The 25,269-nt window shown below is 43.5% G+C and overlaps 1 protein-coding gene across 2 annotated transcripts in view; it reads left to right on the top strand.

Moving 5' to 3' along the window:
- The window catches only part of mpped2a (metallophosphoesterase domain containing 2a), a 52,146-nt gene extending 28,074 nt beyond the window's left edge, over nt 1-24,072 (top strand). For both annotated transcript variants that reach the window (XM_063882171.1, XM_063882170.1), the window contains exons 5-7: nt 20,600-20,715; nt 21,969-22,082; nt 22,176-24,072. In XM_063882171.1, the coding sequence (XP_063738241.1) occupies nt 20,600-20,715; nt 21,969-22,082; nt 22,176-22,294 (349 nt within the window). In that variant the 3' untranslated portion in view covers nt 22,295-24,072. The remainder of the gene's footprint in view (nt 1-20,599; nt 20,716-21,968; nt 22,083-22,175) is intronic.
- The last annotated feature ends 1,197 nt before the right edge of the window (nt 24,073-25,269 follow it).

The following is a 25,269-nucleotide window of genomic DNA, read 5'->3' as shown; positions in this document are numbered from 1 at the left end:
ACTGGAAAAATGTTCAGGCTTCTGCACCTTGTCAGTCAATCCTCTCTTAAAAGGAGCTGAAGGTTTTATTCACGTCGTTAACTCTCTCTGCTCCAGGCAACACGATTTTGGAGGAAAGTAAAACTCTTGAGTCCTTCTCTCTGAACTTGAAACCCATTTAATATATTTATTAATCTTTTTAATCTTCCGTCTTTGAGCTACTGCTTTAATACAAGATATGAATTTCAGTTTTCTGCCCTTTTGTAAATGGTAAAAAGTCGAGTGCCGTTCCTGTGGCTCAGAACAGCTCTTGCTTTTGCCTAAACACGACGGGTCTAAAAGCTGTTTTTAAAAAGAGTGGCCAGGTCTCTACACATAATACACTCGACACACTAAATTGGATTTCTTTTTCTTTTATCATTTTCATTATAAATTCCTAACAAATTGTTGGTTGGAAAAAGATTACTTACAGGTAAATGTTATTGTAGTTTGTTGTTGTCACACAATTCAAATGATTACCAAATGAATTACTTTCAATCTTTTCTTTGATTAAACATAATCTAACCTTTTCTACTTTTAATTGTGTGTTTTAAGCTTTTAGAGCTAACAGTGTTAAACAGGACATTTATAGTTTTTCCCCAAAAACCAAATGTTACTTTATTGCATTTGAACACATTATGAAACGTTTGCCAAATAATTGTTATTACTCAGCAGAGCTTGAACTAATTATAGTTTAGGCTTTTGAGTGTTTGTTTTTTTCGCCGTAGCGCTGTTCCCAAACATGATTCCGACTGTGTCTTTTTTAACGTGCAACTGTGGCAAAGCATCCATAGTTACTGAGGTGATGCTAAGATATCGGAGAACTAGTTTTTGATACCCATCCCTAACACTACATTATCCATCCAAAAATATTCTAAAACATTGGCTCTATCCAATTTTTCTGCTTATGTTTCTTATCATCGTTGTAAATCCAGTCAGGTTTGATATGTACTCTCAAGACCACACGCCAGCCTAAAGACATCATTTTGAGTTATGTGAATCTAGAATGAGCATCGGTCTTTATTTCATAGACTACATTACAAATCAATTCAAATAAATCATGAAAATAATCATCAAATAATCTCACACACACAGACGTCAACAGTAGAGGGAGTAGCCGGTCAGGCGGGTCACAGATATCCGAGGAATCCTGCTGCTGTTGCCGACTCCGATAAGCTCTGCTGACTGAAACAGAACAGAGCAGCAGGAGTAGAGGAGAGAGGCGCTCTGTGGGGATTAACACGTTGTGTGATTCTTGACTTGACCACAACTTAACTCCCTGGTCGAAGGTCAAACTGTTGCTGCTACCTCCCCTGATCCTCCCTGCTCTCCTCTCTCCTCCTCTCTTTTCCTCTGCAGCGTCCACTGGGGAGTCTCTCCTTCTTCTTGCTTTGTTTCCTGCCATATCTACTCTTCTTCTTTTCATTCTCCTTTCCCCTTGCTCCTCATTTCAGTTCATATGTTCCTTCTTCTCCTTGTCTCTTTCCCCACACTAATCACTTTGGTTTCTGTTAGCAAATGAAATGACAATCAATGTTTGGTTGGTTCTTTCAATAGCAAATCAGTCCGCGGGCTGGCCTTTGTGTGCATGTGTGTGTGTATTTGTGTGTGTGCATCCCAGAGGCGGCAGATTAAATCCAACTGCCCTCATTTGACTCTGAAACTCACCCTCGGGGAAACCTGGAGGGCCAAATGCAGATTTGTCATTTGCAGATTTTAGTTTTATTCATGTATTCCTTTCTCACTGTAAAGGTCAGGTGTGTGTGTGTGTGTGTGTGTGTGTGTGTGTGTGTGTGTGTGTGTGTGTGTGTGTGTGTGTGTGTGTGTGTGTGTGTGTGTGTGTGTGTGTGTGTGTGTGTGTGTGTGTGTGTGTGTGTGTGTGTGTGTGTGTGTGTGTGTGTGTGTGTGTGTGTGTGTGTGTGTGTGTGTGTGTGTGTGTGTCGTGTCAGAGAGGAAGCGAGAGGCAGCTCTGCACAGCGGTGGTGTATGAATATCAGGCAGAAATCTGTGAGGTTTGTTTTCCTCTGGAATAATTTCCCCTCCTCTCGCCATCTATTCGTCTCTCTGTTTCTGTGGCCAAAAGTACATGATGGTTTACTTCTGGGGAAAAGAATGAAAAAACATTCACATGTTTAAACACTCTTTTCTCTTGTCCGACAGCAACAAGTCGTGTCCTGCATAACAAAACTGCAGAATAAAATCCAAAGTGTTAACTTTATTTGGACGTTGAGATGGTATTCCTCTCCTCTCTCACAGAGCACTGTGTCCTTTCTGTCTAGTCGGCGCTGTAAATGAACGTTTGTATAAGCGGTCTTCTTCTCTCACTGGTAATAACACATATTCAAAGAGCTGCTGCAGACTTCCATTCAAAGAGTTACCCTTCCAGGCCAAAAGTCTACTCACATTTTAATATTCTTTCAAATCCTTCTAAAGGTTTTTCTCATTGTTGAAATGAGCCTTTTTCTTTTGAAGATCTAGTTTCTGAAGGCCAAAGTCATCCAGCATGTGACTTTCTATTCATTACGTGAATAATCTTTATTCATAAAAGCAATCTAATATATTCATATAATTGTACTTATTAAGTTTATACAGCTCTTTAAGTGACAGAGAACACACAAGCATGGTGAACGTTGTGTTGTGTCTGTGTGAGATCGGACATTACTGTCGGCTGCTTTTAGCTTAATCACCCTTAACTTAAGTCACCCCCTCGCCGGCGCCATCCACTGTCAGTTTGTGTTGGCAGTCTGCCCACCACACACACACACACACACACATACACACACACACACACACACACACACACACACACACACACACACACACAGAGTGAGACAAACTGTTTTCTCTCATAGTGGGAGCACATGGCCTGACAAATGTCCGTCACCAAGAAGTCAAGGGCTTCATGGTTGCTCTGCCCTCGTTTATTTCACTCTGCAGGAAGTTTGTGAGGTGAAACTTTCTGAGATTCTGAAATGCAACCTATTTAGTGGATGAAAACAGTTTTTATTCACCGCTGAAGTTTTATTTAAGAACAAATTGAAACTTAATAAATTACAAAACTAAGACAAATGCCTTCATTTGCTGCAGGGATGCTTGTTTTTATTAATGAAAATCAAGTGCTGGATGGACATTTTTAATAGACAGAGATTATTATTAAATCCTATAGAAAAAAACACTGTCAGCGCCTAATTCCCTCTGAAATTCAGGCAGTAATCGTTTGTCTTAAATATTGATTGAGGAGTTATGTAGATAAGAGATAACGTCACAGTTTTGTCGCTGGATCGAATTTGTTTTCTTTATCCCTCGCAGACGTGAACATGTTGAAGGTTTAACCAGCTTCAAAATAAACTCAAATAAAGAGTTGTTGTCGAGCTGCAAAAAAAAGCCTTATTATTTTTATTTTTCCATTATGGGAAATGAAATGTTTCCAGTGGACAGCCGTGTCACATTAATTACAGCACTGTTTCAGGATTAATGAGATAATGATTTATTGATGTTAAAATGTGACACCTTTACGTAATGGAGCGTAAAATAGAAATCAGGAAGCATCTGTTACCGTGGCCGGATCACGCTGGACACTGCTGTGTACCTGTGTGTGTGGTTTTTAATGTGTGTGTATCTGCTGCTGTTGTTGGCCCTGCTTGGTGCACCCATGGGTGCTGCTGTGGCTGCAGGTGGGCGGTCAGGTTACATATGCGGGGACGTTCAAACTGTATGGAGCCTCCTGCAGCTGCTGATGAAGGCTGGGAGGAGGAGGAGGAGGAGGAGTATGTGTGCGTTGGCGGTTTTGTTCTCGCTGGCTGTCAAGGTCTGCAGGTGTGTGTGTGTGTGTGTGTGTGTGTGTGTGTGTGTGTGTGTGTGTGTGTGTGTGTGTGTGTGTGTGTGTGTGTGTGTGTGTGTGTGTGTGTGTGTGTGTGTGTGTGTGTGTGTGTGTGTGTGTGTGTGTGTGTGTGTGTGTGTGTGTGTGTGTAGAATTTTTCAGTGTGTCAAAGGATTGAATGAGAGGGTTAAGTGATGGATTTGTCATCGCGCCCTTGCTCTGCAGTATGTCGGCGTTTCCTGCTCACACACACACACACACACACACACACACACACACACACACACACACACACACACACACACACAAACAGTCATATATTCACAACATACACGTTTTGAGAAAAAAGAATCCAACAAACGCTATAAGTCTTAACAAAGGTCTGTTCATACCGACGGATTAAATGTTTCACATCCCCCTTGACTCTTCCTCCCCCACCCTCGCCTCCCACCCCAAGGTGAGCCCCCAATATGTCAAGAGGGAGAGTGATGGCTCCTCGACGTCGTTTAATAAAGCTCTCCTTCGCGGCCTGGTGTGCATCAGTCACCGGCCCGGGCAGCCAGAGGTCTGCCTCACGACGGGTCGCAGCTCCATCACACTCTGTCAGGCCTGGAAAAAGGCTGACACAGCCAAAATATCCGGGAAAGAAGTCATTTAGTCTGGTGTTCACATTTGCTCTTTTTTTTTCCTTTTTTAAATGCAGCCCTTGTCAAGTTTTAGTTGGTCGATGTGTCTTTCTCATGATGCAGAAGGAGTAAATCAATTCGTCATGACTTCTGAAAAAGTGTGAAATCAGATCAGTGTTTGGAGGCTTGCTGTGTTTGCAAGTTTTAAAGAAACATTCTCATTCTTTAGTCCAGATTATTTTCTTACACAAGAAAACGGAAAGAAACTCTAAGAACTCTTACTTTCTTTATTTTCAATCCCTTTTTCCTCAAACAAAAACAGTTAAGCAAAACACAAGGTCTTTGTGGACAGCTTTGATCCAATAGTAGAAATATAAATCAGGGTTTCTGACTGTTGATTTATAGTTTAGATTGGAAGGGTGAGCTTTCTTTTGAGGCTATTTACAAATCCTCTGTGTAGTTAATTTGACATCTTGCTCTGCTTGTCTCAAAACATTGTTAAATAATGTTGAATTTTTGTTGGTCTTTAGTCTTAATCAGCAACTTTTTTGTGATGTGAGCCAAAAACTGAGCGCTCAGAGAATGATGGAGAGAGACAGCTGTGTTCAGCCGCGGGTTTGTTTCTGCTCTGGAGTTGTGTAGCAGAGTGTTGGCGCTGCTCTGAGGTCAGATCGGTGTTTTTCCCTGACGGTGTGGACAGACTGTGGTTTTCAATACACATAAGGCCCCTGGCTGGAAGGTGTGTGTGTGTGTGTGTGTGTGTGTGTGTGTGTGTGTGTCTTTGAAGGCTCGTTGACGCTCTGAGATTCAAAGCCCTTTGATGGAGACACATGGAGACATACATAAAGAGCTGGGTCTCTCCTTATCCTACATGTGCGACCAAACTTACAGAAACTAATGGATGAAAAGGTGCATTAGTGCATCCTTTCCCTCGTCTCTTATGAGTTGAATATATAGATCTGGCTCTCTTTTCACCTAATGGAGTTTGCATCTTTTATCTTGAAGCCTGCTATTTTTTCTTCAAGTGTGAGACACATCCATCCGCAGTGAGACACTTAACGCCAGGCTAAAAGGAAATGCATCCCACCTTCAGCTTATTTTGGTTCCAGTGTGAACCGCAAAGTATTGACGTGTTTCTTGCTGGGATATTCAAATTTAAGTTGAAGTTTTTCACTTCAGCTCTCACAGAAAGGATGTACCTGCAAGAATGTAGCTGCATATTGTACCAACGTACTTTTGGTATCGACAAAAACAACCAGTCATGTTTATTATTCTCGAATCAGAATTTCACTTTTTTCTACAAGAATCTTAATTTATAAGAAATACAAGAGATTTTGGCTTCTTTTGTAAAACATGATTAAATGACATTATCATATTATTCTCAAATCATACCCAGCTTCTCAAGAACAACACTGGCAGATTTTAGGTTCCTTTTTTTTTTTTTTACTCATTCTTCTTCCTAAATTGTATTTTCTATATTGATGCCGATACAAAAGCCCTGCTAGGGATGTTTCAAATGATCAAAAGCCTCACGTCTGGAACAATACATTGCAGTTGTGTAATCACTTTGTCAGTTTGTGTTTGTTTGGTCAATATCAAATAAACCACAATAAAAGAGCAGCAGTGCAGACTGTTTGGAGTGAGCATGTAACCCCAATCAAATCCTGGAAGCCACCTCAAAGCACGAGTGTTTCTATGCAGCGGGGAAAGGGAGGTGGATGCTGACATCTGACAGCCAGCAGTTCCTCGTGTTCAGAAGGCTGAGCAGCACAGAAACAGACTGAAAACACCTCGACTCCCCTCCTCTGCAGTGTCTGACCTCTCTGGTTGCTACAACCCTGACTGTAAACAAGAGACTGCTGAGTCCATGTGACTCTGGTTAAGTTGTGCCTGACCACAGACAACAAGGGACTCTGTACTCTACGGGTCAGACCTGCTTCCATCATGATGAATGGCTTTCTTCAGCGCTCCTGCCCCTTTACCTCAGCACCAGCTTTGTTTCTCGACATGAAAACACACCAAGGTCCGGTTCCACTTTGCTTTAGAAAAAGGCACAGTCAAAGGTCAACAGCACGCTTTTGTTTCGGTGAACAGATCATTGGATCATTCCTACGTGGGTTTTACAGCAGAGTCACCTCTCCACCTACAGTATTTATTTGTCTCGTGACATGTTTGGCCTTCCATTGCCGGCCCTGCGCCCTTGCAGCGAGATCCTCGCCTCTTTCATTGCGCTGAAAGGGCTCTGAAGTGCAAGCTTCCTTTAGATGCTGAAAAGCCTTTCCTCTTCCTCCCCTCCCTCATTCCTACTTTTCTACTCGGACTCTATTCTTTCTCTCCCATGTCATTGAGTGGATAAATGTGTGGAGGGAGGCGGGTGTTTTTTCTTCCGGAGAGAAGGGGTTGAGGCTATACGAGGAAGAAAAGGAGTAGCAGAGACCAGTGGGGGAGGAGGACAGGTTAAGGAGGAGGGGGAGGCTGTCGGTGGTGGCTATTTGCCTTTCAGCCTGTTTCACATTGGCTGGCTACCTGCTTGCGGTTGCGTGGTGACCTTTGACCCGGGGGCTGGCGGGCTTCAGTGGCAGCGTCAGCTTTAATTAGAGAGCCACACGACTCGACGCTCTGCAGAGCCTCTGATCCTCCACTGTAAACGCTCAGACTCAGGGCACAGGGGACGACAGATGCATGTAATGACAGACACTCCGGGTGAGATCATCCAGTTCCCACAGAGAGTCACATTCAATACATCGACGCCGGTTCTGATCTTCAATTCTGGTTTCAGTCGGGGATTTTGTCCAGGAAACCAAATTATATTGGATAAGAAACGCCAGAAACCATAAGCTCAACAGACTATAAGGTGCTGTGTTTGATACCTTATCTACTTCTTGTTTTTATAAACATTTTATGGGATTTTCGCCTTTACTGAAATAAATAAACCGGGAAGACTGTCAGAAAATCCCCCACAAAGAAACATTCCCTCTGCGGTTCACTGCTGCTGGTTTCCTCCAGCGGCTGTAAAGTCGGCCTTCAAAGTGCGCTACATTTCCAAGAGGATTAAATAGATTAAACAAAGTGTTTGCTCGCTCCTTAAAACGTTTGTGTTTTCTCCGGCAGGACTGTGTGGCAGTGGGGGGGTTGTAAAGAGAATAATCAGTCGCATTAAGGCGTAATGAAGGCATTGGTGGGCGGTTTGAGCCTGTGGGACCAGTCTGCTGTTTGTGGTTGCAACGAGAATTCACGCAGTGTTTATTTGTGTGTGTACGTGTTAAACATGCCCCCCACCTTGCCTACACATTAGATCTGCCCCCCCCCTACGTCAGGAAGTCTGTGTTTTGACATGGTTAAAATCAATGTTTGTCTGCTGAAGCACCTGATGAAACGGGTTTAGATACAATGTGAGAAAGAGAAGAAATAATAAAATAATCTTCCTGTATCATAAAGGTATGTATTTATGTTTCCCTTTGAGCTTATACAAATTCCTCTGGTCTTCCGGTCTTATTAAAACCCCTAATTAGTTTTCTTGTTGTATGCCTTTGTCTATCATGGTGACCTCCAGTCTCGGTTAGCTTGGTGACTTTGGTTTGTTTACAGTGGAAGTGGAGTCAGCAGCTGTTAAGCCGGAGCAGAGATCAGCTTCCTCTCGCGAGCATCGCCCACCAAGGTGAAACTGGCAGAACTGGCCTCCCAGCAGCCGCTCTGTGCTGCAGCTACAGCTCTCTCAGTTGGAAGAACTACACTTGCGAGGGGTGTAGATTTTCCAAAACAAAAACATTTGCTTCACACTAGAATATTTCCCAAGGTTTGTTTTGGATTAAACTGTTTGCCCGTGAGAGGGGGGTTCAATAATTAAGTCGGAAAAAGAAAAAACAACACGAGAAACCTGGAAACACTGGTGCAAACCTTTTAATTAAACCCGGAAAAGATTGTTGTGAAGAAAATCTATTGAGATGTGAGAGAGGGAGAATGAGCAAGGGATGAAAAGAAAGCCAGTGTGAGGAATACAGCGGGGGATTAAAGACAGTGAGCGAGTGTTACAGACCCCTGGCCAGTTTGCTGCTGTAATGAACATTAGGGCTGCGGCATAAATTTAATGACCTGTGAAACAAACAGCGTGGCTGAGACCGGTGCCTCTGAATGCTAAGTGGCTCTATTATTAATACCAGCTCAGAGATGCCACTGTGTAAACACACTGAGAGACTCTTTCCCCTACGAGGCCCGTTAAACACACGGCGGCAGGGTGTTGGTGGTGCGCCGGCTCGCCGCAGCTCTCTGAAACAGGGTCACGTTTTCCCTGCAGAATTAATGGCACGGCGCCTGTTAACAGCATACCTGCACTAACTTACAAGAAATGGACAGCATTGCAGCTAATGGCTGCGCAGGTTAGTCACCTTGATAAGGAATAGTTTAGTGATGGGGTAGGCGAGCAGGCGGTAATAAATAGGTTCCATGTTTCTGAGAATTGAACAGGCAAGTGATGGCAAATGAGTTTCAGCAGTGGCTGTTTTCAAATGCCTTGCGTCTCTCCTAAACTTCCTATTTGAAGATGTCCTCGATGTTTGGCGACATTACTATTGTCATCATTAGTGAAGTTTTAGTTTATTTAAACACATTTACATAATTTAGAGTCTGTACAATGTGTTGGAGTTCTAGCCAATAGAAGCACTACTGTTACATAGTGCCATGTACAGAAGTAAACAAAGGAGTCCAATGGATGCGTTTCAGGCACTGCAGGGAACTTTGGAATTTGTGCCTTTGCAGACCATTTATAATCCCAAAAACCTATATAACTCACTACAGGAAAGGGAAACCCTAAAAGCGTGATAGGGCCTCTTTTTAAAAAAAAAAAAATGGCAGTGAGGCAGCAGGTATATTCTCTGAGTATGATTACTAGCGATGCAGATTTAATCAAAGGATTCAGCACGGCAGGGAGCACAGGGGGGACTTGAAGAGCCCAGAGCTAAGCAGATGTCTGCGACATGAGGACGGATACATGACACGAGGAAGCCACTTCAGGCTATAAAATGCAATCACAGTCCCCTGGATTGGTGCCCGAGATGGCTCAGGAACCAGCCGGGGAGTTAGGGCGAACTGTCAGCAGACGGTCCCCTGCTCCCATCCTGAACCCCACCTCAGGCTACCTGCTCAGTCCACAGAGAAGATTCTAGAAACCCAAGGCTGCTCTTTTAGCAGCAGCCTTGGGTTTCCATCATTTCAACACGTTGGACTCTTCTACAATGGGGGCACGTGTATGCCTCTGACATCTGAATCTTCCCATCTGTTTGTTTTTGTCTTTGGTGTGTTTGTCCTGGTGTGTATGAGTGTGTACATGGGCTGATCCTGGACCCAGCAGGACTCACTCTTGTTTGCCGTCCCATGCTGTGTCTCACGCTATGAGGGAATAAATATTTGAAAAGCAGAGGAATACTGTGTCCCCAGCCGCTGGGCCCTGAGGTGTAGCAGCTCTGCATTAGCTGCACCTTTTACCACGCTGGTTCTTTTTTTTTTCTTCTTTCTACCTACACATAGATTTCAGCTCAAAGTGTACCTGACTGTCTTGGCCATTATTCTTTGCAGAGTTCGGTGTGAAAGGTCACCAACCTAAGTGCAGTCACAGCCGAAGCTCGGATGAATAAGTAAACCGTCAGTGACAAAAAGTCTGGATACAACAGGAGAGATGCTAAGTGCTGTAAGGTCTTTGATAGAAAGGAAAGAAGTGCAAGCTCCACTGAGTTTGCATGGCAAGTTTTAAAAGGAAGAAAACATGAATTATTTAAAATGGAGTTAAATCAGGCTGTGTAAGGTGTTATTTTTCAGTTTAGTTATCCTCTAAAAGCAGTCCACACATGAAGCTTGGTCCTCTGTAAACGGTGTACTAATGCTGAGTTAGGGATACAGTATTAACACACTGAAGACACCCCTGCCCACATATATGTGCTGTTACCCTGGGACTGTGCTGCATGCTGTGGGATGGATAGCTCCAGTAAAAAGAGCTACAGCATACAATGGCAGTTTGGGGAAGGCAATTTCATCTTTTAACACAACAATGTCACTTTGCAAAACCAACTCCATCCAGAAATGGTTTTCAGAGTTTGATTCAGATGAAGGACTGGTCTGCTCAGAACCCTGCCCCCTGCCCCATCCAACAATGTTTTGAATGAACTGAAACGAGTTTGACCGTATCACCTCATTTCTTGGTGTCATCGTGGCTGAATGGGAGAAAGTGAATTCTGGATTCTGAATGAGATGTTCAAGACTGTTGCAGAAGCTGTACGTATTTGATGATTTGACACAGGGGTGTCCAAACTTTTTTCACTAAGGGCCACATACAGAAAAAATATAGGGAGAGCTGGGCCACTTATAGAGTTGAATATTGCCTCATAAGTTAAGTTATAAGTTAGCAAAACAAATCAAATGTAGGTGAATAATGCGCAATACTTAAAAACGCTTTAAGGAAAACACAGCCTATATCCCATCTCTCTTTAGGGTTTCATTTTATTTTGTTGGCAGCTCATTCCTTAAAACAGAAGCCTCAGATTACTTATAATAGGAGTAAATATGAAGGTTCAATTTCAAACTTGTTATGGAAATAAGTTATTGGGCTTTTTTTAATCCACTAAGATTTGTTAGAACATTTTAAATGACTGAATTTATTTGAAAATTGGGCTCATTAATATATTTTAACATATATATTTGAGACGTACAATATAAGACAAGCAAAAGTTTAATTTGTGGGCCATATTGCATTATACTTTCAGAATTTGCTGAGGGCCGATTCAACATGGCCTGCGGGCCGCATTTGGCCCCCGGGCCGTAGCTTGAACACCTCTGATCTAGCATGATCTTTGCACCTGGGTTGTGCCAACATGTGTGAATACATGTATAATGAGTCACATTTGAAAAGAGTTTCAGTTAAATGAGTGGGTATATATATATATATATATATCAAATATGGCTGTTGTGTTCGGGGTCCATTGCCACACTGCCTTCATTTTTAAAGGAGCTAAACCTGAACGTCATTGTTTCATAGTTTGTCTAATTTCAGTTATTTAATCTAACATTTTAAAACAACAACATAATGCAATTGGACAATTCAAGGTCACCTGGCTTTAAACTGGCAAACATATTTAAGGGCATAGGGGGTATGACAAAAAGCAGATTGTTCAGTGTAGGACTGAATCATGGATTAAACCACCACAGCTGGAACAGTGTTTCCCAGTATTCTCTTTTTCCAAATGCTCCACACACAAACCCTCTCACACACTTCAGTTTCTCCCACTCGGTCTCCCACCGCACTCTGTGGCCCGTGAGGGAGATGTGGATTGTCTGTAGCGAGCCATCAATCACGTTGGCAACGACAGCTCTATAAACAGAAGGGCAGCCTACCGACCGGCTCCTGCTCGCCGGTGATAGCATTCACATCGTCCTGCAACACTTCCCTTCCTTCCTGTTGACCTCTGCACAGCTTCAGCGGCAAGGACGACACTCTGCTTATCTCCACTCGCTGGATTTAGACACCCGATGTGGGTGGTAGGAACCCCCAGGTGTCTGCAGGGCTGAAGTGTCGTAAATAATAAAACGTGGGCAAACTGGGACCTCCATTCAGTGAGCAGGCAAACAGCAAACAATGGAAGCAAAAGTCAGTTATATTTAGGACTTTTATTTGAAGGAATATGCCAAATGAATGGCACAATGTTATGATCTTTTAGACAGATTGATAGCTGTAGATCTCCCCTAAAACAACTGCATTTAAATGAACGTTTGTTATTATTTTAGAGTGTTTTATGGTTTACATTTTATGGGTGCCTATGAACAACTCCTGAGTGTGACAGGCTGCCCGTTTCAGCCTTGTGTGTTTTGTTTTGTCTGCATTCTGGCTCTGTGTATACAAACCCCTGAGGCTGACAATGCCAGTGTGTGTGCTTTCCTGTGCCTATTGTTGCCCCTGGTCTCCGTGCCCCGGTTAGCATCCACTCGTTGTAAGGTCCACACAATAACCGTGAACAGAGTACCATGTATCTGCGCTGGATCGACCCCGTAGCTCTTCCTGTTGCCTTTTAACACTCATCCTCCCACCTTGACCTTTGACTTCTCCAGCATAGACTGGTCGGCCTGTCATGTCAGGACAAGGCAGGTTGTGCTCCCGGCTTTTTGACAGCTATATGTGAGAAGCTACTGCTTTCTTTCTACCAATCCTTAGAAGGAGAGTTGTTCCACAGTAACACATACTACTAAGATCAAAGCAGTGTCATTGCACAGCTGGCAGCGGTCTTTGTTCATAATGTTAGTTTCATCTGACTGACAAGAAAAGCCCATTGTGTAAGCTTTGAGGTGAAACAAAGCCAGAGCACCTAATAAATGTGGAAATATGAAGTCTAATACATAGGGTGTAATAATTATGTCTTCAAAAGTTCTCGCATATCTAAGGTTAGTTTCAATCCCCTCATAGTGATGGCAGAGGTGTTTTTGAAAACAGAACATTTTGGCCATAGACATTCGTTACACACCGGAAATGGGAAATGTACATCGTTTCAATACTGCCACAGGCTGCAGCAACCAGGAAACCATTGAACCATAAACGTCTGAAGAAACCTCTCCGTTGTGCACCTAGAGCATCGTGTATGAAAAAGATGGGCAATAGAGTGAGCTACTGTTACGATGAAGTTGATGCTATCTGCTCGAGGGACTTAGGCATCCTTAAGGTTATAGATTTTAAACCAGTTCTGAGGTTTATGCAGGTTTTGAATGTATGTCAATTAGGATTTGTATGCTTCCATGTTTGCATTGACAACACCTGATGCATTCAACGGGTCACATGTGTGGCAGACGGGACAAGGGGCTAAAAGTGCAGGTTGAAGTTACATCAGCAGCGACTATAACAAACCTGAACCTCCGACTTAGGGCGGAGGCTGTGTATCTATACATTTTTGGATCATCAACAGTGGCAACACCAGCACATTTCTGAAAGATCCGAGAGTTTCAACCAGCTGCACTCCAAAAACATGCTCCCTCCTCAATGGGAACAATTGGAAAAAGCTATATGGACTCCAAGCCTAATGAGCAGCAAAGAAGAAGAACGTGTGGAATACAAAAACACAATATCTCTGATTCTTTTGTACAATTGTTGGATTTCTTTTACTGTCCAACAGTGTTAGTGCAGAGGATGAATGCTCACATGACACGGCCTTCGATAACATAAATGAGGTAGGGAAGAGGAATATTAGACGCGTATTGAAGAGTGAATGAATTTGGTCTATAACAATCAGGCTTAACAAGGTTTGAAGTCTGAATGTCCCAGGTTCTTATGTCCACCCTCTGGGTTTATTCTGTTTACAGAATCTCAATATGAGATTCTGTCTGCTGATCGAGTCTTTAGAGCAGCAGACCTTCAGCATCGGGCCTGAATTGTCACAAGGACTAGCAGAGGCCAAATCACACAAAGGTCCTTTTTAAATAATTTCTCCTTTCTGCTCCCAGTATTGTGTGTCATAAATGAAAGTTTGAAATGTTAAAGCTTTTTCAACGTTTTTTTTTTTCCAATTAACTTGCAGACCTGGAGCTGCGGTCTTTATGCTCGGAAAAAAAAGGGTTCAGCTCTGAAACCTGAAAGACACACACCTGTGTGATGGAGTGCATTCTCTGGATTCACCTTCAGCTCGTCCTGTTTGAAACCGTAGGAACAAGGTTCCCGCCCCGGTCCTTGGAGCAGAGCTGGGATATGAAACCTTGTCCAGCAGTTATTGTCATTGAGAAAAGCTCACTCATTTCCCAGAGATATTATCCTCACCCCTGCCTCTTTTCACTCCCCCTTCCCCTATTCCACCCTTCCCCCTCTTACATTGTTCCCCAGGATCAAGTTCATGGAGGTCGAAGCTGGAGCAGGGTAATGGGACCCTTGTCCCAGTCTCGGGGCAGGTTGAATGGGCTGCGGCCCCTGCCCCAATACAGGTTCTCAGAAACCCCCCCCCCCCCCCTCGTTATTACTCTGGTCTCCAGTTTCTTCAGACAGGCCCGTCTTCCCGACAGTCCATATCCACATTTAAAAGTGTATGGATTCCATGTTAACATGTGGATACATCCGTGTTCCCATAACACCCCCCTGCTCCTCCCAAACCCCACCTCCCCATCTACCGGCAGCTCTGCACCTGCGTGTCTTCACTGTCTTTGGGAAATAGTGGTGTTGTAGTAACAGTGGTGTTTGTTTCAAAGCAGTTTCTGACAAATCTGAAACAATACCAGGAAGAACACAAAGCACTTCAGGTACTGCAAACTCTTCTCCCCCCCCTGTGGTTCTTGCTCGTTTTGTGTTTCATCTCTGTTCCCACGGCAGCATTTTTACTTTTAATCACTTTCGTGAGGCCTTATGTTAGATCACTAGTATCCTATTTGGATAGAACAATTAAAGAAACGTGGTGCAGCCTATATAACGCTGTGTAAGAGGATGTTTTGTAGATGTAGTGATGGTAGGGTATTTACTCTGACCATCTCTTCTCTCCTCTGATTTCCTGCTACAGTGTTGGTCTCTTGCCCTTGTCTTCTCCCTCCCTCCCCTCCCCTCTGTGTTGCTCTCAGACCTGCATGTAGTAATGGCTGGAAGCTGCCGGCAGCAGCTGTGTTTGCTGCCGAGCGTCTGCTGGCTGATGCAGCGGTTGTTTTACATTAGCGGCCTGCAGGTCAAACTGCAGCTGGCTGCATCTCAGCGTGGAGAGAAACCCTGGGGAGAAAGAGTGTGTGAATGTGAGCGTAAGTGTGAGTTTGAAGCAACTCGTCCCTGTGGTTGTAGCCTTTCGTAAGCGGGCCAAGTCCGGTTGCTAACCCTTAGCGCCTCTGCGTTTGGCAGCATGTCTGCAGCGAGATTAATCCATTGCACACTCCATCAGTCACCAGGCACAGGTTATTAGTGCTGGGGCCGAGCAGAGCACACAAACACACACAAACACACACACTCCTCCATACACGGCCATTGACTTCGCCTTCTACCTCGTCCCCAAAGTTTGCAAAGGTGGCCTTGGTGTTGAGAGGCCATTTGTCAAAACCCAGCCAGAGTCTCCACTTGGCTCCTTTTAATAAGGCTAGCTGTGCTATGGGATTACACACACACACACACACACACACACACACACACACACACACACACACACACACACACACACACACACACACACACACACACACACACACACACACACACACACACACAGTGCATGCACTGCATGCTTTGCACATACTCATACAGCTCTGAGTGTCAGGTGGTGCGTCCCGCAGGGCTTATAAAAGTCCCATTAACAGGGCCCTCCTCATTGGTTCTGACAGGTTGATCAATTAGACCCCTCCCCCCGCTGACCCGGGGCTGCTCTGACTCAGAGGTCAGACACGATGGATCGCTGGACCTGCACACACAGTCTCTCACCTCTTCTCCCTCTCTCTGTTATCTCTGGGCTAGTCATGGCAGAGCTTGTTCCTGAAAATCCCAGGGTGCAACTGTTCTCTGGCTTTTAGGTGGAGGGCCATACTTTACCTGAGACATGTTTCGGTTTTATCTCTGCTCTCAACACGACCAAAACACAGACAGAGTGCTCCCTCTCTCCGTGCAGGGACATGTATTTGTGTGCATGTGTGTTGTTCCCTTTCAAACTTTTTAAAGGTTCTAGTTTTTCAGCATTTTGTCTTTTTAGCAGCTGCTTTCTCTATAAATGACCTCTTGAAAAGCTTCCTTTTGCTTCTGAGGGGGCTGACACCAAAACAGATTGTTGATCTTGTTATAAATACCTCCGGCTCAAATTCCATGACATTAGCTAAGGACACTCGTGCTCTCCACTGGATATTTTCGATGATTTTATGTCCTTTGCTGAAAATGATTATCCTTTACCAACACTAATGAAGTTAGGAATTACAATAGTAAATAAAACTCCATAAAATCTGCTTTGGATATCAAAAATGTCCTCGTAACTAATCTTTACTATTCAGATTTTGACTTCACAGCTCTACTGGTACAAACAGTCAGACAGTATTTGCCTCCTCTTACCCGCTTGTAAGAGTGTGTATTGTGGGGTCTGCTCTTCTGAGTTTCAGGTGTGTGTTGAATGAGACGCAACCAGAGGTGGCCGAGAGTCTGCTCCCTGTTTGGTAAACAGTGTGCCCTGCACAGGGTAAATGAAAGGAACCGGTGTGTTTGTGTAGGTCATGAACAGAGAACAAGAGAGGTTGACCTGAGTGTGTTACGCACACAGAGGGAGAAAGCCAGGCAGGGTGGAGAGGGGAGAAAGAAGATATTGAGGTCTGTAACATCAGAGATTCTAAGCAAAATGATCCATGGTTTGGTATAACTGTATTACTGAATTCATAAGGACATGGCTGGATACAAATATGTCCAAGAGTAAATGAAACTAAGTCATTAATATAGCAGTTATGGTTTATGTTACTTCCAGGTGTTAATGTATACTAATCAAGACCTTAAATAAAGCTAATCCGAAAAACTAATAAAGGACTTTAATGATTATTTGATTGTAAGAATATTTGCCTTATATTTTCTGTTAATTGATGAAAGACTCAAAGTTTTACCTGTTGTTTTAATATTCTCATTCATTTGGAAACATCCAGTACACAGAATTTATTCAAATAATACTGCCTTGTGATGATGATCAGTACAATACACTTTCATTACAAGACAGTAGCACCCAGCAAGTCATTTCTGGGTCACTGACACAAAAACGTCAAAGAGACTTCAGTGAGGTGTAAGAGAATTGGTGGAATGATCCATTAAGCGGGGGAGGAGTCGGATTAAAAAGGCGCAATGAGAGGAACCAAGCATCTTTGTGTGTGTGTGTGTGTGTTGTTAGGGGGTATCATAGCCTGTCTAGGGACCCAGAGAGAGTAGGTTGTAGGGGGGGTGTAAGGGGTTAAGAGCGGTGTCACGCCCAGAGAGACGCTGCGCTGTCCTAATGATGTCCACCGGCCTAATTGAATATTGACGTTCTGCACACGAGGGCTAAATGGCTTCTGTCTGCTTCACCTCCACTGCTGGCCCAGGCTGCACATTTTAACCTGTTTCCACTGTTTGACTCCCGGGAGAGGGGTGGGGGAGTAATCGTTAAATATCCCAGTTACCATGGTTACAGGCTTCACGTCCTTTTGAAGCTGTGTTTTTGTTGTGTCGCTTTTCGAGTTAGAGTATATTTAAAAAAATATTTCCTAAAGTAAGTTTTATCTTTATTTCTTGAAACGTCTGCCATGGAACCACATGACCACATCTGTCTACCGCGTCCTTTACACCGATCTGTGGTGGTCACCTTCTTCATCCCTTTTTTTTCTCTCGTTCTCTTACTTCTGCTTCTATTTCCGTGATCGGTGTTTTACTTCCCACTATGCCTGCCTCCAGACGCTTCTCCTTTGTTGCCACAGCGACGCGCTCCAGATGGCGAGTGTCAAGGAAAGACTCGGCTCCGAATGTAGTCGCAAAAACACGCACGCACACACACACACACACACACACACACACACACACACACACACACACACACACACACACACACACACACACACACACTGATCTACATATACACACTCTGAGAACAGACGGAGACACTGGCATTGTACATTCTGTTCAACACTTCATCCTACTCAGATGCTGGTGGATGTCCACTCTGCCCACTACACACACACACACACACACACACACACACACACACACACACACACACACACACACACTGCAGTACAGTATAATAAAGCCTGTGTCACTGCCACACAGGAAACAATCTCTCCTTTATGTGACCGGGATGTCATTAATCTCGGCGGAGGTTAACAAATGCACTTGCATGGAAGGTATATTTCATAGGCAGACAGCCGACAATGGGGCCATTGTGGCGTGGAGCTGCAGCGCCTCGCTCTGCGTTCAGTCAGGACCTTTTTGGCTGGCTGCGGATCCTAGGCTTATGTCAGGGGGTTATGTTTCATCTCCCAGAGGAATGTGTTTATGCGGGGGAAAACATGTGAAACACGGAGCAAATTCAACGTCCCAGCTATTCATTTATTTGTGCTGCCTGAAACCACTATTTATTTCTCTGAACGGGGGGGAAATAAATGCGTTTGCCATTTTTCAAAGTTTGGCCTTGTTGCGATTAGTCAAAACTAGTGCCAGACAAATAACCTGCCCGTACGCAGCCGGCAGACCCCGGCAGCGCCGCTCGGCACCGCTCCCCCTCTCTGAGTTCCACCACAGCAGCGCTAGATCCATCCATGAAGTGGCGAGCCTTCCCAGTAATCCATTAGACTTCCATTAGCTCCGATTTGTGTGATTAGTTCTAATTAATCAGTTCAGTCTGTGGCCTTCGCTCCCCTCTGCGCTCCTCACATTTCATTTTTAACCTCATTTCTCAGCTCTCCACCGAGCGAGAGAACGAGGCAACGACTGAGCGAGCAAATCAAAGAGAGAGCTTCAGGTCCGCCGCCATCACCTAATTTTTTTGTGAAGCGCGCAAACACTCGATACCGCTCAAGTACCAGACCTGAATGGCTGAGCCGGTTCTTTAGAATGCTCTTATCTCTCATCATGCTGAATTTTTTGGGTGTCTTATTTTGAGCTTGCTAGTGTTTTAAAAACCAGGAGGGGTGGAGGTCTCATATTTTACACACCTGGAGTGTGCTGGCTTTGCTGAGGCCCTCCTGTGGAACAGTGAGTATTGATCAGCGCCAGAGCAGCTATCCCTCACTGTAACAAAGCTTATGGATGTTTGTGGAGCCCTGATTTCCCCTCGGTCAAATAGCATCCGCAGCACCAAGTGACTGGAAAGTTCTCCCAACTCAGCGGTCTGTCCCGGAGTAACCTGGGAATAAAAGAGAGGAAATCATCTTTTCATCAGCGCCTCTTCTGCTGCGGAATTAGACTTAAAGGATTTCTTTCCGGGCTTCTTGCAGCAAGTCAGCTCATATACGGAGGAGTTCTGTGCTGATAATCTATCTTCCTTTCCTCTCTTGTCAGCCTTCTTCTGCCATTACAACTATTGTGATAAATGAAGGCTCTATTTATCAACCGGCCTCTACTCGATTCCTTTTTCTCCCCTCAGTATCCCCCGCCCCCGCTCCTGTATCTAACCTCCCCGCGGTTTCGCTTTATTTCTTCATCTGTTTTTCACCCCCCCCCTGCATCCATCCATCCATCCATCCCTCATTCCCACTCAGCCACATCGGGGCTTTCTTTGTGTCTGCTGGGGAGGCTGAGATGCTGCCTGTCACCCCCGAGCTGCAGACTCCCATCCAGGCTGCCGGAGGTGGCCCGGCTGCTGTCAATCAATCTGCAGCCTGAGCAGCAGTGGGGATGGGGGGGTGACACATGATGTGGCTCCCTGCTGCTTAGAAATTCACGCTTCTCTTTTTTATAGAAGGCCTGGGCAGTCAGTCGTATATTTCTGGCTTCTTAAATTAATTAAACCTGATGGTACCTCTAAGGTGCGTCAAACCAAACGCTCCTTATTCAGGGCAACCCATCAACCTATCAACGGTGCTTGTTTCAGCTGTAACCCTCATGTATTTTCCCTACCTGCTTTAGGTGTAAAGAGGGTTTCCTGCTGGTGGATTCATGCTGATGTTGCTCTGTGTCTTGTGGATGTGTACATTAGAACACTTTTTGCTTAAACACATTTTTAAGGTGACAATGTCATATGTTTGTGTTTACAGCTGGTCGTACTGTCCACAGCTAACCAATCAAATGATTTAAATATCTCTGAGCTGTTTACGTTCAGTGTCACACCACAAAACGCATTGAATGTATCCCGGAGTGTTATGTTTGCATTGTTTACATTGCATTAAAGGGCTTTCTGAAAATGTGCAGCCAGTTATTTGTGATGCATGACGTGTGTACAGTATTTATACCATTCATTTATAATAGTTACCTATTTAAATGAATTATTCTTAATCCATCAACGTCTCAAAAATCTGAATGCGTGAAGTTCTTCTAGTTAATAAGGACGCAGAAGCAGTAAGCATAACAACAAAGAGTTGCTTTTAAGAAATAGCTGTCTGAAAGAAATATGCATAAATTCAGAAACAGATTTTGCTCCCAGATAGCAATTTATCTCCCTCCCGTAATCATGGTGGAGTTAGTCTCGGTGTTAATGTGATCCTTCTCCCTCCGTCTCTGCAGGACTCCGTGGTTTAACGGCTGGGGGTTCAACCTGCCTCGGGGTCAGTCTCTGCTGGATAAATGGAACCTCGTCCCTGAAGGCATCGACATCCTGATGACCCACGGACCTCCGCTCGGTGAGTCCAATTAACCAATCACAGCCCCCTCATCACCATATCTAATGAGGTTGTGCCTCATTATTCCAAATCTGAATGGAGTCACTGGAGGCGTCGCAGCAGGCGGTGTGTGTGTGTGTGTGTGTGCGCTAAAGTCAACACCGTTTTTCATTCAAATCCAGCAGTATCTAGAGTCGGATTCAATATTTGGGTTTGACTTCATCAAATACAAAACACATATTGTTTTGTTTTCACTTCACACTGATTTAGTTTTCCTTCTAGTTGTTTGGGCCCCAGTTGTTGTTTTTGCCGTTGCGCTCTCCATCTGGCTTTATTGAGTGATTTCCTTTCCTTTCGCCTACGAAGGGTTGCTGCTGCGGCAGCCGCTGTGGCCGTTTGATTGCATGGAAACTCGATTTTGCAGCAGTGTGACAGACGCTGCAAACGATTGGAGAGAGACCGTTGGAGAGGAGAGAGAGCTGGTGGGGGGGGAATCTTGAAGATGTAGGAGGGCTTTCCAAATCTAGAAGACAAAAAGATTGAATAAAAAAAAAGGGTTGCACAAGAGAGGAGGAAATCTTCGGAAGGAGCTTCATGAGCAGGAATGTGATTTACTGGTAAACTCCGATGAAACGGCGGAACAGAAACAGTAAGGGGGGGGTTTACCTGTCCACTGAGTGTCAGGGGTTGGTGGCTTACCACAGTGAGAGCTCCACAGTTAGAGACGCTTCATTAGTTCTGAACGGATGAAACAAGATATAATTATTGCACTTCATGCAGGAGAGGAAGTCCAATACGGCAAAGCATTTCCAGCAGGAGAGACTTTTAATATGGACGTGGCAAGACATAAGAGAATATCTGTTTCTTAATTATTCGGTTTTAACCCAAAAACTACAAACTATTGGGCATTAAGGACAATTTATAGCATACTGCAGCCTAAAGAGAGATGTTTTTTAACAAAGTAAATCTCACTTACAAGAGGAATTAAAGCCAGGAATATATAACAAACAGATTCAGAAATAGAAATTGGAATCCGAATCCCTTGAAACTTGAAGATCAGCTAACAGTTCTGCCTCATTAAAGTTCAGCTCACCTACTACAGAACAAGTTCTGACCGTCAGTGTTTTACTTTACTGTTGGTCGGTGATGATTATCTGCTGCTGCTTTATTTTAAACCCTCCTTGTTAAGCTCACGTGTTGCATTCCCATACATCGACCGCCTGTGGAACTGAACGTTTTGAAATCTAAACTTCTATACATGTGTGTTTGTGTAGGTTTCCGAGACTGGGTTCCTAAGGAGCTGCAGCGGGTCGGCTGTGTGGAGCTGCTCAACACGGTGCAGAAGAGGGTGCGACCCAAACTCCATGCCTTCGGAGGCATACACGAAGGTACTGAGAATAAAAAGCACACAGATATCAGATTTGGTGGAAGGATATATCAGAATTGCCTCCCTCACTGACACCTGTCTCCTCCCTCCTCAGGTTACGGGATCATGACGGACGGCTTCACGACGTTCATCAACGCGTCGACCTGCACCGTCAGTTTCCAGCCCACCAACCCCCCCATCGTGTTCGACCTGCCCAACCCCTCCAGCTCCTGAGACCAGAGGAAGGGGTGGGGAGGGGAGGGGCAAGGGCACCATAAACTACTTTTTTTTCTATAAATATGTCAAGTTAAAAAAAAAAAAAATCTAAGTGTTTCTTTGCAAACGTTTTGGTCTTCTCAAGCTGTTGTTGAGATTGAGAAGATGTGGAGATGTGGGGCGGGGGTTTGGTGGGGGGTTTGTCTGGGAGGGTCAAAGGAGAATACCGGTGTTTTTGTTTCAAAACGTGCCACCTATGCTCGTTTCCTGCGCCAAGTCAGCATGGTGGCAGATACCAGGGTCTGTTCTTCAGAGGAACAACAATGTTATTTAACCTTGTTCATTCTTGAAATCCAGTGTTGAAAGAATAAAAACAAACATACTTTTGTCACATTTGCATCATGCAGAGTTAGCATTTTTAATCACCGGGTTTCTGGTAATCACTATGCAGCTACAAATAAAAGTGAAAACATCATCTAGGAAAGTATCCGTAAAAAATCCCCTGCCTTGCAGAACTGAGCAGGGTCCATTTGTTTCTGGATTCATAAAGTTAATTTCCTACAAAACAAGCTTATTTTACACGCATTATTTCTGTGACAAATCCATATTTTGGTGAGGGGGTTGAGAGAATTAATACAAGTTACGTTTCTGATATAAGCTGTTGATGTCACAAAAATCAAATGTTATGATGACAGGAAAAACTGGAGGGATTATTGTCCTCTTCGTACTCTAGTACTATCAATTCTGCATTTATGCAATGTCAAATTCATTTTGGGGGAATGTGAAACAAAGCTGCAAGTGACACTGGTATTCTCCTTTTCTGGGGGATTTTGTGGTTAAACAATCTTGCTCTTGATAAATATTGGTCAGATCTGTAAGATAAATGATGCTTTGTGAATTTGTACAATTTCTTTATGTTTGGTTTGCATTGGCCGGACAATGGATGCCATTGTTTTATGTTGTATCATCTGATATTTTGTGATTAGATCTTCTTTTTTTCTCTCGTCAGTTCCTCTTTTCTTATTGGCTGACAGGGACGCTGCCTTAAACTAGCTTAAATGTTTCAGCTAGAGCCCCACTCTCTGCGAGCTCAGAGAAAAGTCCTTATTTATTACCCGCAAAACAACACCTGACCAACGCAGGGATAGAAAGCTATCAAATTACAACCCGTAAATTTTAACTTTTTAACTTCCCATTATGGATTTCTGATCTAATTTGGAAAATGTATGTATAAAATATATATAAATATATATTATATATTCATGTTGTAAAACATCTGTACTAAAAGTAGTGTTTGACAAAAAAAAGAAAATCTGGTGCATTTTTTCTGTGTGCACCTGTATAATTGACCTGTTTCTTTCTGCTCCCTTCAGACGCTCTTTCTTTAATGTGTTTTGTATGGACTCTGCCAGTAGGGCAGACTTTCATTTTGGAAGAGAGAGGAAAATATGTCAGAGTCACAATCCAACAGGTGCTGGTTGCTCCCAACAACACGCCTGCCTAAACCTGGTAAAGCTGTCCTTTTAAAGTGTAAATCTGATAGTATTTGTGTTTTATTGCTTTTCTTTTTTTCTAATTTTGCACTGTGTGTAAATGCAATCTTGCTAGCACAAAAAAAATGTTGCCAATAGTTGTCTCAACTTTGTCGCTGTAAATGCTCTTCCGTGCTCTGTTCCTCTCTCGCTCTTTCTCTGATTGTATCCCTCTTCATGGAAATGTTAGTTCTCTTTCAGTTCATTGTGATATATTTAGCTGCCTTTATATGCAAATAAAATTGCAAGATTTTTACTTATCAACCTTTGTCTTGCTTTTGAATTCTAATCTTAAAGGGGGGCCCTGTTGTGATAATATTTGTATGTTGTGCCTCTACTGTGACATGTTTCCCTGCTTTAATGTTCAAAAAGCTCTTTCCTTTTCTCATACTGCCTGTGCTGCAGTACCTCTTTACACGCTCCGTCTGAAACCACATCCAGTCTGCTCTGATTGGTTAACCGCTTAGAGATAATTGGCAAGACGCCCCTTAGCCTATCACATACAATGTGTTTGAGCGGTAGCCAATAGGAGTGTGGGGGTAACATAACAAAATATAACATTAGTTTATTGAATTAGTATCAGAAATGTTTCCATTTAGATTATGGAAAAAGTCATTTAGCAAGATTTCAGTATTCATAATAAGTATAGAATCTATCAGATTTGTGAGGGTTTTTTTTCCCAAAATGTGTCTTCAGTCGAGAACTTTCAGAAGCAGTAGGATCAATCAGTTGTTATTTTAGCCTGCTTGATTTCCATCTTTGGCTTAAATGTTCTGCTGACACAGAGTTTTTACATTAAAGGTATCACATGTTGATTGGCTGCTGTAAAATAAGAATATCCTTTGTAGGGGAAAGGGATGCTTGGCTCACTGCAGTGATTTGATGACATCATTTCTTGTTTTGGGCTCAGGTCAAATGGCTAAGGTGATGTTTGATTTCTAAGATGTCAAAGTCAGTATTTTCAGAGATAGTCATCACATCCCTGACTTGTTTCCAAATAGCGTGGTTGGAGTCCACACCTGTGCAACCTTACTGCTGTTATCACGTTTTATTTGAAACCTGGCAATTATTTAAGCATTATATTGCTACATAAAAGAAGCCAACTGAATTTCTGGTGTCTGCAACCTGCTAATAAAAGTGTAAGTCATTAGTTAAAAGAAATCATTACAAATAAATATTGATGTTGTTCATGACTTGTACACAGCCGCAAACAGGCTTGGCCTACATACTGTATGTGAGCAATTTGAGCAAGTGAGTAAACGTATACTCATCTGCACAGCCCAATATCACAGCAGGTTTTGCCTCTACAGGCAGAACACCTGCTGGTCCTAAATGTGCCGGCGCCAGAAAAGCAACATGCGTAAAAGTCTTGACCCTCAGATAAATATAAAGAGCAGCAGCAGCAGCTTTAACCCCGCCGTGACAGTAGATTATAAAACGTTAAAAAAGCTGAAATGTAAA

This window comes from Eleginops maclovinus, chromosome 4 (genome assembly GCF_036324505.1).
Source record: "Eleginops maclovinus isolate JMC-PN-2008 ecotype Puerto Natales chromosome 4, JC_Emac_rtc_rv5, whole genome shotgun sequence".
NCBI classification, from domain to species: domain Eukaryota; kingdom Metazoa; phylum Chordata; class Actinopteri; order Perciformes; family Eleginopidae; genus Eleginops; species Eleginops maclovinus.
This window is presented reverse-complemented; position numbering and strand designations above follow the sequence as displayed.